The 16,813-nt window shown below is 31.9% G+C and overlaps 2 protein-coding genes across 2 annotated transcripts; both read right to left on the reverse strand.

Moving 5' to 3' along the window:
* Positions 1 to 2,871: 2,871 nt before the first annotated feature.
* On the reverse strand, positions 2,872 to 5,681 carry LOC137001876 (uncharacterized). The gene has a single exon (XM_067361060.1). It carries the CDS (start codon positions 4,442 to 4,444, stop codon positions 3,050 to 3,052), a length of 1,395 nt encoding a protein of 464 aa, XP_067217161.1. The 5' UTR covers positions 4,445 to 5,681; the 3' UTR covers positions 2,872 to 3,049.
* Positions 5,682 to 10,223: 4,542 nt separating this feature from the next.
* On the reverse strand, positions 10,224 to 16,218 carry LOC105667522 (farnesol dehydrogenase-like). The gene is made up of 6 exons (XM_012359363.2): positions 15,546 to 16,218; positions 14,367 to 14,680; positions 13,746 to 13,872; positions 13,398 to 13,560; positions 10,486 to 10,629; positions 10,224 to 10,409 (listed from the first exon to the last, which is right to left on the reverse strand). Exons 2-6 carry the CDS (start codon positions 14,668 to 14,670, stop codon positions 10,368 to 10,370), a joined length of 780 nt encoding a protein of 259 aa, XP_012214786.2. The 5' UTR covers positions 14,671 to 14,680; positions 15,546 to 16,218; the 3' UTR covers positions 10,224 to 10,367.
* Between the last annotated feature and the right edge of the window lie 595 nt (positions 16,219 to 16,813).

A 16,813-nucleotide genomic window follows, 5' to 3' on the forward strand; every position in this document is an offset into this window, starting at 1 on the left:
TCTTAAAAGCAACAATGTGTTTTCTTCGCGTGCGTGCGTGCGTGCGAACATGCGTGCGTGCGTGAGTGTGAACAAAAATAGGGACCCTACGGTTCGTCACTTCCGTAGTGTTTAGAGACTCCAAACCCTCTATGTATTAATGTTGATTTAATTTTGAAGATGTTCAAATTGACGGCCATGAACGGTTTGACAATGTGCCAAACGTTCATAAAAATTGCACCGAACATTTTGCAAGTTTTCCGGGGTTATTAATGCTACAGTATCTAAAATGCGATTTCTTAATTCATTTAAATTCGTAGGTTTTGTTGCAAACACCAAATTTTTTAAATGACCCCAAAAAAAATAATCCAATGGATTCAAATCAGGATCTAGGTGGCCATTCAATTGTACCTCTTCTGCCAATCCATTTTCTTGGAAATGTATCATTTAGGAATCGACGGACGTTTATGCCAAAGTGAGGTGGTGCACCATCCTGTTGGAACCAAACGTTATTAAAAGCGTCACCAACTACATTTTGAGCCCTATTTTTGTTCACACTTACACTCACACACACGCACACGCACACGCACACGCACACAAACACGCACACGTTGTACACACAAGAGGTGTAAATCCGACTGGGCAACCCCCACGTGGTACACCTTGGGTAATGCCAATGCCAGCGGTACTGTAAATATTGAATCCCATAACTCGGAAAGTTTTTGTGGAAAAAAGGTGTTTTGTAACCAGTGTTTTGGAAACGTCTCAACGTCAGCTACAAGAATGTGAAATAAAAAGTAGGGTGTTCCATTTGAAAAATTTAAGATGACTTTTACCTGACCGCAGTGGCGCCATCTAGGATTATACTAATACTACTATTTAATGCGTCACTTAATATTCTACAACTTTTGTATAAAACATTTTTCAAGAAAATTCATATTTTACGATATATTTGACCGTTGCCGAACTTTTGGGACACACTGTATATATATATATATATATATATATATATATATATATATATATGGTGAGACCATTCGCGACAAGCGTCGGTAGGCCACCTGTGTATTAGCGATTAATGCCATCTATTAGAAAGAAGGGACAAATCGCAGCAGTTAATTCGGAGCTACAGAGTAAAGAGAGCTACGAAGACGAGCGGAGCAAAAAAGTATTCTTTTGGCCGTGCGAGCGTGTACCGGAGTTTTTCAAAGTGTCTAAAAAGAGCAGTTAAAAGTAAACGGTACGAGCGTGCGCCTAGTAATTAATAAAGGTGAGCGTAAGGTGAATGTCCCAATTAGTGACAAAATTACCTCGTCGTGAAAATAAATAAATTAATTATTGATACATATATCACAATAAGTACGTAAAATTAATTTTATTGGAAAATTTGGACATTTAAGATTCTGAAAAAATTAAGTTTTTTTACTTTTCTAAAAATTCTTAATTTATTTATTATATCTTTGTAAACATTGTTTCTGTACCATTTAGTGACACATGAATTTGAAATTGTCCCAATTTGTGACACATGCTTAGTCCATATCACTGATAGGTGATGGGCTTATAAATGTCTCTATTACTGACACGTCGTAGAAATAAGAACGTTCCTATTACTGACGTTGTAGAAATAAGAACGTTTCTATTACTGACACGTTGTAGAAATAGGATCATTTTTACTGAAACTTTATTACTTATTTAATACACAATAATAATAAACATAAATGTACATAAAATTTTGATTTATTACCGGTTTTGACATTAAATATTTTTCTTGAATACAAAAGGAATAAAATAAAATAATATGCGTATATGTTTTATTATATGTATATAATATATACTATATACCATATATATATATATATATTATATATGTTCTCTGTATTATTTATTATTTAATGTTCTTCATTTTTTAATCTCTTTTATTATTATTTTAAAGCTTTTTTTTCTTTTTGTTTGATTTTCATGTTTTCTTCTTTTTTCAAAACTCTTTTTAGTTTTGCCTTCTTTTGTATTCTCTTTTTTTCCATAGCATTTTCTTGACGTTTTTTCTTTCTTTCTTCAGTTTCTATTATTTTCTGAGATTTTTCAATAGCTTTAGTAGTGTGATATGCTTGCCATTGAGCGGAAGTAGCTACTGATGGAATTTTTTCCTTACATCGACGCTTTTTTATTTGCTTTTTTTGAGATTCTGGCCAAAATAAAGTAGATTTAAACACTTCTGGCACTCCGGAAGGAATATCATATTCTGTAATTAGATTATTTGTAAGTTAATTATTTGTATATAACAAAAAGATTATTTCACACACATAAGCTTTTTTAAATTCAGATTACATACTAATTTGACTCGAAGTGGAGGCTTCACAAGATGTTTCATTAATTGAGGAACCTTCACAAGATGTTTCATTAATTGAGGAATTTTTTTCCTTAGCCGGAGAAGTAGATCTAAGATTCAATTACATTTTAATAAGATATAAATAAAATTAATACATAAATAAAATATGAATAAAATATTGATATTATGTGTGCAACATACTTATTAGAAAAAGTTTCTGGATTTGTAAAGATTTCTGGATTTATAAAGGTTTCTGGATTGTTTAAAATTATTGAACTTTCTTGATCATTAGTGTTATCTTCAAATATAATAGGTGTTATTTCTGTAATATCTGCGATCTGAGTTGCTTCAACAAATTGTTCAGTTGCTGCATTTGTAATAGGAATTTCAATTCTTTCAAGCATGCCCATGAAATTTTTAGTGCTATTTTCACTGACTATTATCATATCACATATTGTATCGAAGTTAGACACATTTTCAATTTCATTTTCACTTATATCTATTATACTATTATTTGTAGTTATTTCACTGGCATCAATATTCATAACAGTGTTTTCTTTTGTATGAGATTGCATGATACCTGTCGACACTTTTTAAAAAGGAAAATGGAAAATAGTAAATAGAATTAAAAAGCATAGTAAAAGTAATAATACAGAAAAAATAAAGAAAAAAAAGAGAAAATAAGAAATAGTCAAAGCAAAAGATGTGAATTATATATAGTGGAATTAGAATAGTCGAAAATTAAAAGAAATTACTTGGAAGATTTTGAAGTGACAACCAAAAGTTAAAAAGTCCTTTGTTTTCAAGTTCACCATCCCAAATTCTTTTTTTCTTAGCCTTTGTGAAGGCCTTTAATACCTCGGCATCTATATATTGTTCGAAAAAATTCAAGTATTTCTGTCCTTCTTCTTTTGAAAATGCTTGAATATTAGTAGTATTATTTATCTTTTGTTTCATTAACAAGCTGTTATACTGCAAAGCATCCGCAGAAAATGGGAAAAGTCCACATGCTCGAAATCCATTAACCATTATTTCTGGAACATTCAAAATTTGTATGCTTTTGTCCAGTAACGATCCAAAATCTTCCTTTCTTAAGCGTTTTCCAGATTGTTTTGTGCGCCATTCTTGCACCATTTTTTTCCAGGCCGCTTTTAATGGACGAAAAAATGCTACGTCTAAAGGTTGCATTAGATGAGTAGCATTTGGATATAATGCTATTAATTCGATACCATTTTGAATACAAAATTGCGATAATGGCATTGTTAAATGAGAACAATGACCGTCAACATATAAAATAACAGGACGAGGAATCTCATTTTGTAAAAGCCATGGATGAAATATATTGGTTATATATTCAAAAAATGTTTCCGCTGTCATCCAGCCTTTATCAGATTTTCCAACGCCCCAACCATCTGGTATACTTTGAGAAATACTATATGGAATTCGTTGATAGGGAAATATAATCATAGGAGGAGGCAATTGACCATTAGCATTTGTCATGAAAAGAACTGTCAAACATTCTTTGTCGTCATTTTGTGTAAAATTATATACGGCTTTATCGCCCTTTTTCACTAGAACGCGTTCTCCTTTTGGACAAAGAAAGAATGCTGATTCATCGCATTTAAATATTCGAGATTTATCAATATCGATGAGATTAAGTTGTTCCAAATGTTGTTTTACTTCTGTAAACCATCCTCGTATTGCTGTTTCTGTTACAGATGCTCGACTATGACAAAGATTTTGTGAAATTCTTGATGTAATTTCTGGATGTCGTTTTAGAAAGGATTCGTACCAATGACGTCCAGGTCGTCCATGCTTGAATGGTGTATTTCGTGCCAAATTTTTTATCAATAATTGCACACTATTAATTAATTGACTTTTTACAATAGGAAAGCCTCGCTGACTAAGATGCATAATCCATTTCACAACTTCAGCTTCTTCATTTTTAGTTAGAAATGGTGTCGGACCCACATTTTTCCCAATTGGCAATTTTCCTCTGTATTTATACAAAAGTGTAGTTCTAGGTATTCCCATAGTTTTACTTACATTGCTGATAGTTTTTCCAGAACGGACAGCAGTAAGAGCTTTTTCGAGATCATCATCTGAATATTTTTTTCTTCTTTTTTCAGTTGCCATGTTTCTAATTAAAATTGTTTAAAATAATTTCATAAGTATAAATATACTTGTTACTTAAATACATTTGTAATAGAAAATAATAGATAATCATTGGAATATCATAAATTGGTGAAATATCACAAATTGGTGGAATATGACAAATTGATGGAATATCACAAAGAATCATGAATGCCTTAATACTTACCGAGCAAGACAATTTATATTTAGATAGGAAATCTATCTAAGAATTATCACAATAGAAGAAAAGCGTATACTCTTAGCGGCTTACACTCGCATATGTCACAATTAATTAATAGGTTAGAAACTCTACCGAGTATCACAAATTGGTACAGAATCATGAGTATCCCTATTATTGACTTAAACATGACAATTTATAAATTAGGAACTCGTATTTGTATTAATTTTCTAAATTCTGGAAAGATAAGTTACGATATTGATGCCATTCCTTAATTCAATAATGATTGATATTTATAAATTACATGTCTTCTTTAAAAATAGGAACGTTTTTATCATTTTATATCATATTTGTTTCGATTGTCAGTAATAAAGACAAACAAATATTTTTAGTACCGATTAGTGACACATGCATTAACTAAAAAAATATGTATTTTGTGACGTTTTCAGTTTACTCACAATGTTCCTTAATATCTACTTAACTTTAGGTGCTTATTTTTTATTCACTTTTAGCTTAATAATAGCTGGAATTAATCGACAAAGGGACCGTCGATATAGTCATCGCCTCATAAGATATCAGTAAGCAACTGCTCGATTTGCCACTGTTGGCAGCATGCTTATAATCACAATATTTTAGCCTTTACAAAAGCGTTTAATTTTATTCAAAATTCGTTGTAATAGATAATATGTAAAATTTTAAATACCAACACAATTTTTAAAATAAACATTGATCAATATTAATTGATTTATTGAGAAAAAAAGACACGATTGTCACAAATTGGGACATTGTCACTAATTGGGACATTTACCTTACCTTTCTTGATAGGAAACTATTCGTTAACTTTAAGAAAAAGGGAACGTGGCATAGCGTGACCCCCTTTTTCCTGTGTATTAGGTTTGTTCTTTAGTGCTGAACTTTCTGCACTAGTATACACTAGTGATACCGAAGCGTTTTCTATTGCAGTGCAACGTGCACCAATCTGTTCTTCATTGCAGTGCAACAGAACTCAGTGCAACAGTTCACGGTACTCATTACACTGGGTTTTGAACAAAAAACAAGCAGTGCAAAGCAGTGCGAGAATCGGGTAAGTTGATAATGGTGGGAAATTTAAAAAGTACACATAACTTATTATAAATATTAAAGTAACCTATTTAATATTAAAGTAATTAATAATTCTCTTAAAATTAAATTATAAGCACTGAAATTGTACTAATAATCTAAATTTCAGAAAATCAAGCTGTGATAGTACTAACTTTTATTAACCCTTAGTCCCGACTCATGGGTCGTTTTCGACCCAAGCGAAATTTCAAAGTGTTGTAATTTTTGAAAACGGGTATGGAACGCGCCATATCCCCTACCTAAAAAATTAATTTTTATCGAAATATTATGATTGGGACTTCAAGTTGAAGGTTGAAAGAAGCTCCATGAATTTTTTCAGATTTTTTAAAGCGTTTTTACTGATCCAAATAACGCAAAGACGCAAACGACCCATGAGTCGGGATTAAAGGTGCCGAAAAGAACCATCGGGACTAAGGGTTAAATGTGAAAAGTTTTATCTTTTTAAAGAAGCTAAATGTATATAAAAGTTTTTTATGCTATATTTGTGTAACATAAAATTATACTTATTGTTAATAATAATTGCAAATTTACAGAACAGCTGAAAAATATGTATATATATATGAAAGATTTAATTAAATACTATCTTCAAAGCTTTGTTTCTATCTAAAAATAATATATACTTTGTAAAGAAATAAATATTTCCAACACTCTAAATTGATCTATCAGTTCATATGCTACTATCCTTGATAATCGAAAATGCATGATAAAATCCAAATTGTCATAATTATGAACAATATTTTCTATTTAATTATTTATTTTGACACGTTCAATCCTTTGTATCATTCCAAAAATTGGATGTAATAATTGTAACTTATCAAAATTAAAAAAAAAAAAATAGTTACTACCCAGCGAGAAATGACTTATTAATCGACGTCAAATCAATGTCTAATTGATGTCGAAATCATCGATATTACATAGTATTGATGTCGATTCGACAACAAATCGACGAGTTATTTCTCGCTGGGTAGGTTAGATTAGATTAAATTTTCAAAAAATTTTAATTTTATCAATATATAACAATAAATAATAATACATTGCACATAAAATACATATCTTACCACCGTCATCGTCATCTAAAAGAGGTGTAAATGGTGGCATTAGATTTATATTTTCTTCACCCGAAGAATCTAATAATTCATTTAATATTATAATACGCGGTGCGTCACACACATGTTGATCACTGCACTGAAACGTTCTTTATATTTACTTACACTAATTTATCCCCGCTTGCACTATTTCAATTCAGTTCAGTGCAGTATAAACTCAGCATTTTTATTGCATTCTTATGCAGTCTTATTGCGTGACGTGATTTTACGTATTATTATTAATAAAAATTTAAAAGGACATAAAAAGTGTTAGTTTTTTAAATACGATTTCAGTGATATAACTGAGAGTGTGAATGATAATGTGAATGAATAAAAATGTGTTATAAAGAAGTGTTGTGTGCATAATAGTGTTACAATTAGTGATTATTAAATTATAAATAATCTGAGAAGGATGGCTGATAGTGAGCAAAAGTACGAGCAACAGATTGACAAGGTATGAGAAAATTATTTCTTTAGTTTAATTTGTAATAAAATTATTTGTCTTTTATGCAATTTTAAATCTTTTTTAGTAAAAAAACAATCAGTAGAAAGACATTGTAGAATGAAACATTCAAATGAGTATTCTAAATATGTCGATCAAGAAAAGCATAATTTAATTCAGGGATTAGAATTAATTTATGAACAAAGCAATGACGCGTTTCCCACGATAATTATGAAAGCATATCTCCAAAAAATGCTTTTACTGCATCTTTTGCTATTTCTCATCTCATCGCAAAAAAACCATTTACTGGTGGTGAATTTGTAAAAAAATGCTTCATGGAGGCAATTAAAGCTTTTGGAGGCTCACTAACTCGTAAAAATTTTCATCATCGGAATCTAAAAACTACAAAAGATTAAAATACGCCATTATATCAACAAAATAATAATAATTATTATTTTTACAATTATTTTTAACGTATCTGTAACGTGTCAAACACTGTCAATGAGTGTTGAGTTTGAGTTTTGACAAGATGATATCCAATAAAGGTCAGGATACATATTTGATGATATGATATATAGAAATAAAAATAGAGTATTGCTAATAACATTTCTTAAAACCGTTTAATTATTTTAAACGGTCGAGATCGTACTCGTTTAACTTAAATTCGGTTTACAGATATTTAAGGCTCCTGGGTAGTCACCGCAGCCATATTAGATTCGTGACGTCAGAAGCGAGAAATGACACGCCGAGAATTCTTGCGTGCCATTTCTAAATAAAATGATAATTTAACAAAGTAACACTCTGGATCGCTTTAAGACACCTGTAAAATTGTCCGAAAACTATGCTTTTTCCTTGACAGGTTATAAACAATCGTTAAATCAACAGTGAAACGAAGCCTAATTATGCGAGAAAACACACGGTTGACAGCTGTCTGTATGAGTAGAAAATTCTCCTTCTACGTTGGGCTTTCCCTGCTAATCTTAGTTTTCGGATAATTTTACAGGTTTCATGAACACGTCACATATCACAGTACTAACATTTAACGAATATTAATGAAATGGCACGCAAGAATAAATTGGGTAGTCAACATGTCATTTTTTCACGCCTAATAGTTCATCGATTCTCCACCTAAGACGCTGCATAAGAATTTCTGTCATATGGACATGTCGGTAACGGTACTAAGCTATATATATTCTGTATTTATCGCGTTTATTTTTTTGTAAACAAATTTTTAAATTATAAATTAACATTTTGTATGTTATTCAGTAATTTACTTTTATCGAATCAATTGATTAGGTCAAACTGTTACACTATTTATTTATACGATAAATCGACTGGGTAAATTCGACTAGGTTTTTATTCCTACCACAATTATGTCGCTACTTCAACGCGGAGTTGTGCGGGACCAGGAGCCTTACGCCGTTAAATAATTGGTAGAAACCAATATTCAACCGAATATCACTAGGGTTTAATTTTTCAAACCACGTTGTTTCAGCCCTATGTAATTGACACAGGTATAGCATCGGAGCATTTGTCGTTAATAAAAATGTTGACAATATTGTAAGTATGATTAGTTCTTTTTTGTTACAAATCAGTATTATATTTACAAAGTAATTTATTAACATCATAAATTATATATAGTTCCAGGTAATCAACTCTTCTGCACTATCAAGGAGATAACAACAACAGATCATACATCTGTCATCACATTGTCAGCTAAGAAAAAGAAATCAGACAGTGTAAGCAGACATGACATAGTATCTTTAGATGCTTTAACACCCGGAACGAAATTGACCCTATGCATCAGAAAAGTATTGTCTAATGGCCTACAAGTTGTATTTGGAAGAAATAACATTGGATACATAAATCAAATATACTTGGATAATCCTTTGTCTGCATACACGGATAATATTGAAGTGACGGGTATATTATTATATATACTACCTACTGCAAAGTTGGCATATTTTAATCTATTAACTGACATATCTGAAAAAGAGAAAATAATAATTCCATCATTCTACTATCCATTAATATTAAATATAGATTATAAAACATCGCTACATGAAAAATTATAAACAAAAATCGAAATGTTAAAACATTAGATTGCGTTGTACATTTCAATTACACATATAATGAGTTTAATATTATCAATATAATATTTTACTGTAAAAAGCAACAAATTTAAAATACACTGTATCTTAGGCAGGCTTTCAATAACTGATAGAGTATCTCTCTATAATGTTGCATTTAATCGCAAAGTTGAAATTTAATATACACTTAGATTTTAATAGGAACATCCGATGTATGTCGAGTAAATCGATTTTTCTCGCGCAACTGATAACATGAGGCCCTCGAACTATTCAAAAAGTACGACAGAAGCTGTTTGACACCTTAACTATCGCCTGCACTCGAATGCCTCTCTGGTTGACAACTGAGCTCGGTAGAATATGAATATTTATCATCGTTTAGAAGTTCGTATTTAGAAACATATACATATGCATTTAGAAACATACAAGTACTCGGCGATATGTAGGAAACATTTCAATCATTTGCGTAAATGCCAAATGACATTGCTGCATTTATTATGCACTAAGCAAGGTGTAACCGCCGCTTGTGTATAGCAGTATTTCGTTGAAATTTCAGTGGAACAATTACACATGAACATATTGTCGAAAACGTTACGACGCGATAAGCAAAATTTGTGATGAATTTGCGAATTACGTATGTCTTTTTAAAGCAACACGAGTACGAGACATACAACACATGATATCACGCGAAAAAGAATCGTCGATAATTTGTTTTTTGATAACTGATAATAACTTATCTTACATTGTGCAAAAATATTTCTGCAATGTCATTATGTACACTCTTATAAAAGAAAAATTATTATATAATCTTTATCTAAGATTTTAGATATTAAAGTAATTTATTTTTATAATTAATAATATTGTCAGTAAATAAGATAAGAAAATTTTATTTCCATGCAATCCAAAACATATGCAGGTAAACTTAATTTACGATCCCAAGTTTCTTATTCTATTATTGACGCAAGTTTCTCGTAAAGTTGTTGATGCGCTAAGATAAGCATCTTGCTGAAAATGTTCATATTGCTTCCAAGGTAGGTTGGATGGTAAGCTCCGTAATCTGAAATTAAACAACGTGCACAATGGTTTTCCTATACTTTTATATTATTGAAAGAATATGTATTAATAATTTGAACCTGAACTTCCGGTCGTGTTCCAAGAACATAAATGAGCGCATTCGCCACATCTTCTGGTTCAATACACCGTACTCTCTCGAAGAAATTAAACAATTTTTTCGTGTGCTTAGTTAAGTTAGTTCTCACTGCACCAGAGCTAATGCTCTGCACTAGGGCTAATGCTCTGATAAAACAAACAATTAAAATCGTAGAAATCATCAATTTTTGTTATATATCATGTATAATTATATAAATACACATGTATAAATTAAATTATATTATCTAAATAGAATAATATATATGTACAGTAGACCACCGTATAACATGGGGGATATGTTATATAAAATCATGTTATACAAGTCACACAGGTTATACATATCGTAACTCGCAAGAAAAGTGACACAAGTCGAAATTTTTCGAATTTTGTTTTATGTGCGGATTGTGTTTTAAATATATCGACCTTCAATCAGGAAAAGTGATAGAAGTTGAATTCAAATACTTTCGCGTGAATCCGCTATGTTTAATACTTCCGTAAATAATTAATTTTGAAAATATTAAATATTGTATACCTCAACATAGACATGTGAAATTGTTTTCCGTAAAATCAAACTTGCTTCAGATGATTTATAACTTGCGACAGAATTTGAGATAAAAACCAATTCATAATATTATTTACAGGAAACGTTATTATTAATGCAATTTCTTCTTTTCTCTCTCCTGAAAGATTTTATTTTTTTAACTTATGTCATTTTTCTTGCGGGTGTGCGATATATGGATTATGTATGCATATGAAAACGCATATTTATAAAAGATGTAAGGGTTTATTATAAAGAATGTAAAATAAATATTAAAGATGTTGTTTTTATACGGAGAAATTCGAATGTGAAAATGTAAACTTATTTTCCGTGTTATACAAATCTGTTTTACCGAGGTATAAGAGCACTGTCACAATTTTCTATCGTGCTATACCCAGCTATATCAGAGCTCGGCGTTAGTTGCACATTTCGGCTCGATTTTGAGACGACGCTTCCCGCTCTCCCACTACCGCGCGGTCGCTGGCGGGCCGTGTTGAAGTAAGATAATTGAAAAATGAATATTTAACGAGATATTTTATAGTTTATGTAAAATTATGTCAAATTAAAGTATAAAATATATCTTGTAAACCATTCAATTTTTGGCCATCCTAGTTTTATAACTTTTTACGACAAATATTATGAGAAATTGATTTATATAAAAAAATTAAAGTGGTTCCATTTAAAAAAATAAAAATGACCTTCAAATCTCAGAAGCGCTTCCATCCAAGGTCAAACAAATATCCCTATATTTTTTCCCTCTCCAAATCCTACAACTTTTATTTAAAAAATTTTATTATTTAACTCGGTGTTTCTGAGATATTTGAGTGGATTGTTTAAAATGGGACACCTTGTATTTCTCATTACTCTTGATAGCATTGCAGGCATAATAAATACAAAATATAGTTTGTATTTATAAAAAATTATAAAGTAAGTAATTTTCCCAACTCGCCAATATACGCGCAACGCGCAAAAGTACAAGTACAGTGAGTATACAAAGTACAGTAAGTATATAGATACAAAAATACAGTGTCAACTACTGTAAATTATTTTAACCTGTAAATAACAGGTGTAAAAAAAAGTGGTACAATAGGGCTCCAGGCGACGATCCACTTAAAAAAAAATCGAACGCGCCATAAGTGGAACCTCAAAGGTGGTGCGGAAGACCACTACTTATTAATAGTATTAATAAAATTACCAATCTACATCTATTTGACTGCAGTTTTAATATGCTACTGTGTTCCTCCACTAATCTCCACAGTACATGTATATGTAGTTACTGCAGTAACTCTTGCTAATATGCAGTAGTTTAAAATAAATAATTAAAAGCTTTGCAGGCGTGTAATCTTTTATGTTGATAAATGTAAAATAACAAGCATGGCTAAACGAGTAAGGCGAATGGCAAGAATATTAAAAATCTCGTGTTTGAAAACTGTGATTTTGTAACTTTTTTTCTTTTTTTTTTATTTATTTTAAGTAAATTATTAGATACTGTTTTTGGTTAAAAAAAATTATTTTATCTTTATTAAAAATATTCGCATATGTTAAATTAGCACTTTGTTGCAACATTGTAAAATAACTTCATTTTTCTATTAACAATAGCAGATCTGTATTATTTCTAAAATTGTTAGTTTAATATATGCGAATATTAATAATAAATAGAAAATATTATTCTTTTGGGCAAAAAAATATTATCTAATAATTTTCTATGTTAGAAACAAATGTGGAAAAAAGAAAAAAAAGTTGCACGAAGCAGGTTTCGAACAGGTGATCTCTAATATTCCAGCCACTCGCCTCAGAATTTCTTTTTTGAATCAGAAACGCTTGCTTTTAACATGCAAGTAGCATGCATTTATCGTCTGTTGTGTCGGCTCGGTGGAAGGGAGACGTTTGCTCTCTTCCATTGGTTGAACGGCCGAGCTCATACGGATACGTGACGTACGCTTCTGTAAGGTTGTGTGAGGCAGCGGAGCCGGGACCGCTGTGGGAAATATCGCATCACTGCTGGCGGCCAAGCCGCCGATAGCCTTGACTCAGGAGCGTCTGTGTAACAAATAGGCTGAAAATTTTATTTTCTGAAAGGTGCCCGCTCATTATCAGCCAATTTGTTACACAGACGCTCCTGAGTCAAGGCTATCGGCGGCTCGGCCGCGTGGTAGTGGGAGAGCGGGAGGCGTCGTCTCAAGAATCGAGCCGAAATGTGCAACTAACGCCGAGCTCTGTGCTATACGAATCCGTGTTATACGGGGGGTCTGCTGAATATGCATTTATTATTGATAATAATTATAATAAATTCCTATTGTTTATAACTGTAGCAAATCAGGTAAAGAATGAAAATGGATTTAAATGATCGCAACTTACTGTAACTCGAATAGGAGCCTGAACGGCTGCTATTTCTCGTCGTACTGCGGTGGTCAAAACGCGAGAGGCGTGTTTAGTGGCAGGATAAATATTAAATGAGTAGCCATCAATATCTGACGTATTTTCTAGGACGTATCCTCTTGGAATATTGTGAGCTAGAATACTGCACATCAAAACTGTCTACGTCAAATTGCTCATTAAATTATCAAATGTTTTTAAAAAATATTTCTATCTTTTCTCTTCAGCATAGAAAAAACACTTGTTTTAGGAATAATTTATTTATTCGAAAACTTTTCGTGGAACTCGGCAATATAGCAGTTAACGAACAATTCATATAAATAATGATACCTGTTAATATTGAAAATATGCCCTTCGACATTTCGCTGCCGCATCGAATTAACGGCCTTATTCATACACACAGCATATGTGAGCACATTAATATTTAGCAACTTTTCGAATGTTTTCCTTTCGCTGTCTACAAATATAAATTATGCAATTGTTTGAAATGCATCAACGACAAGAAAAACTGAAGCTTTCCACTATCGATAAAAATACTTACTTGCCATCTCGAATTGTACACACGGAGCCAGGAATGCCTTCTCACATGAAGTTACACACGTCTCGTCGGACATGTCAGGCATACCGGACCATGCGTGCTTCACCTCTCAATATTCGTGCATTATAACTGTAGATATTCGAAAAACGGATACGTCAAACTATGAACTGTCAATTACATTTTCCCGCTCTGAGACGGTGTTGCCGTTTTTCGAATATCTACAGTTATAATGCACGAATATTGAGAGGTGAAGCACGCATGTCCGTATGCCTGACATGTCCGACGAGCACATGTAACTTCATGTGAGAAGGCATTCCTGTCCCCGTGTGTACATTGTATATAAAAGTATCAAAGTATAAATATAAATACTTATTTATATAATAAAATACTTATTTAGCACAAACGTGACGTACCAATTATGCGCGTATAATAACAGACGCCAGCACAATTGATCATGATGTCCACACCGCCCAATGACTCGATCGTCAAGAATGCCTTATCAATCTCATTCTCGATACTTACATCGCAGCATATGGAATGTAGCTTAGTCAAAGTATGAACTCGTTTACATTCTTCATCGAGCTTCGCCAATCTTTCTTTTTCGATATCCAAAGCAGCCACGTTCACTCCGTTTCGCAGAAGAGCATGTGTAATTGCTTTGCCCATACCGGATCCAGCGCCAGTAACAACCGCGGTTTTGCCAAGCCAACGATCCATAATTACTTGTCTACAAATATAACGTAGCTCACAGTTGACATGCTACTAATAATTATCGACCCGAAAAATAATTTCAAGCAAACGTTCATGATTACGTTTTTTACGTCTACAATTGAATGAGACTTATTGAATTATTTAGTATTTTTTTTATATTATTTTGTACCACTAAAAAGAATTTTGTACCCCGTGTCATTTAAGAAAAAATCGTGGATGCTAACTTAATATGAAGCTAGGAGAATCAAAAGAAAAAAACCAAAAGAAAACAAAAGCAGATGCAATTAGTATTGAATTTGTAGGTACTAATTTGGACCGCTTAAAACAAATTAAGAAATGCCTATTATCCCCTTAAAATAACTCCCATTTCAACACCCTCAAGAACAAGATTTTTTTTTCTCAGACTTTTAAAAATTTAAATTAGTAGAATTAAATGGCATTTATTGAATTATTTGTACTACTCATTTTGTATCTGTATTTTTGTATCGTATCATTTTGTACCAAGAAAAAATCCCCCAAGAAAAAATGGTCCCATTAATACAAAGCTAGCAGAATGAAAAAATAAAAGAAGAAAAATACATACACTTTTACCCATGTCAAACATATGATATGATTCATAATTGAATCATAATAATTACGCATTGAACAGTATTTAACAGCGGTATATTTATTTTCTTAAATGACACGAGTGCAAAATTAATTTTGGTGGTACAAAATAGTACAAAATAAGTACAAAATAACTATTTTGTAAATAATCCACTAAGTTGCATTCTATTTTGCAGCTAACTTAAGAAAATTTCTACAATCCCAGTCGACGTTATATTCAGCAGTAAATTTGTGGAAATGGCATTTCAATTAACAATATCAATAGTAATGCGTACTTGCGTGTATATCTTCTGTCTTTTGCCTTTTTTTCGTAGCCGTCAAAGAAGATAATTTATTATAAAACACACTTGAGAAAACGTTTAACTGCGTAACTGCTGCAATTGAATAAGCAGTGATTCAAAGCAAACGCATCACACCGATGGTTTAGTACAAACGGTGTCAGACGTCAGATAACAGACGTAACACGATACAAGCAATTATTGTAACGATATAAACTGATATGATTATATGATCTTATTTGTCTTTTCGCTCGGAGTGGAAATAAAAAAAGTATTGTAAAGAACGAGTGATAACACAAATGTATGCATGTATATCTTGACAAATGTTTGTAAACTTCGACAGTATGATAATTATAATTACTTGCTACTCAAAGTAAAATATATGTAGAAATATTATAATATTTCCATTTTATGTTTACGTGTGGCAACCAATAGAAACTTTGAAGTGTCTGGCTATTATCTATTAACTTCGGCTGAGCAAGAAGAATCCTAGATAGCACCGAATTCCATGAATGTTCGTATATGATTCAAATGTTCTTTCTCAGGAATATTTGCATAGATGTTCCTTGACCTTTCCTGGAATGTTCTGAATATTCCATAAATGTCTAATGTATGTTCCAATATGTCTAGTGAATATTTGTATTAAATGTTTCTTGAGTGTCCATGGAGTATTCTCAATGTTCTATAAATATTCGCATAGAATGTACGTGGAATATTCACATGGATTGTTTCTATGAATATACATAGTATGTTCTATAGGAATGCTTACTATGCCACGTGGTTTTCAAGCATATGCAGTATACCATAAACACAGTATGGCGATAAACAAATAAAAAAACTGGGCACCCAATGCTACATGGTCGTTACTTAACTTGAATCGTCAATTATCTTTTTAGAAAGAACAAAGAAAGAATTATAACAAACAAGCTGGTTGAAGTTTGGAACGTTCCTGGAACGATTTTTTAAAAATGATTTGTCGCTTTTGTCCTTTTGCAGGGAGGAAGTTTTGAGACCCACAAACAAAATACAAAAGAGACCGATCCGATACATGCGTCGGAAGACACCCTTATACCCGAAAAACCACCCCCAAAATCACTTAAACAATTCTAGAGAAGCTAAAAATGATTTGTCGCACTTTTTCTTTTGCACGGAGAAAGTTCCGAGGCCCTCACACGACATGCAAAAAAGACCGATTCGATACATGCGTCGAAAGACACCCTTATACCCGAAAAACCACCCCAAAATCACTTAAACCATTTTAGCCA

This window comes from Linepithema humile, unplaced genomic scaffold, assembly GCF_040581485.1.
Source record: "Linepithema humile isolate Giens D197 unplaced genomic scaffold, Lhum_UNIL_v1.0 unplaced_2, whole genome shotgun sequence".
NCBI classification, from domain to species: Eukaryota; Metazoa; Arthropoda; class Insecta; order Hymenoptera; family Formicidae; genus Linepithema; species Linepithema humile.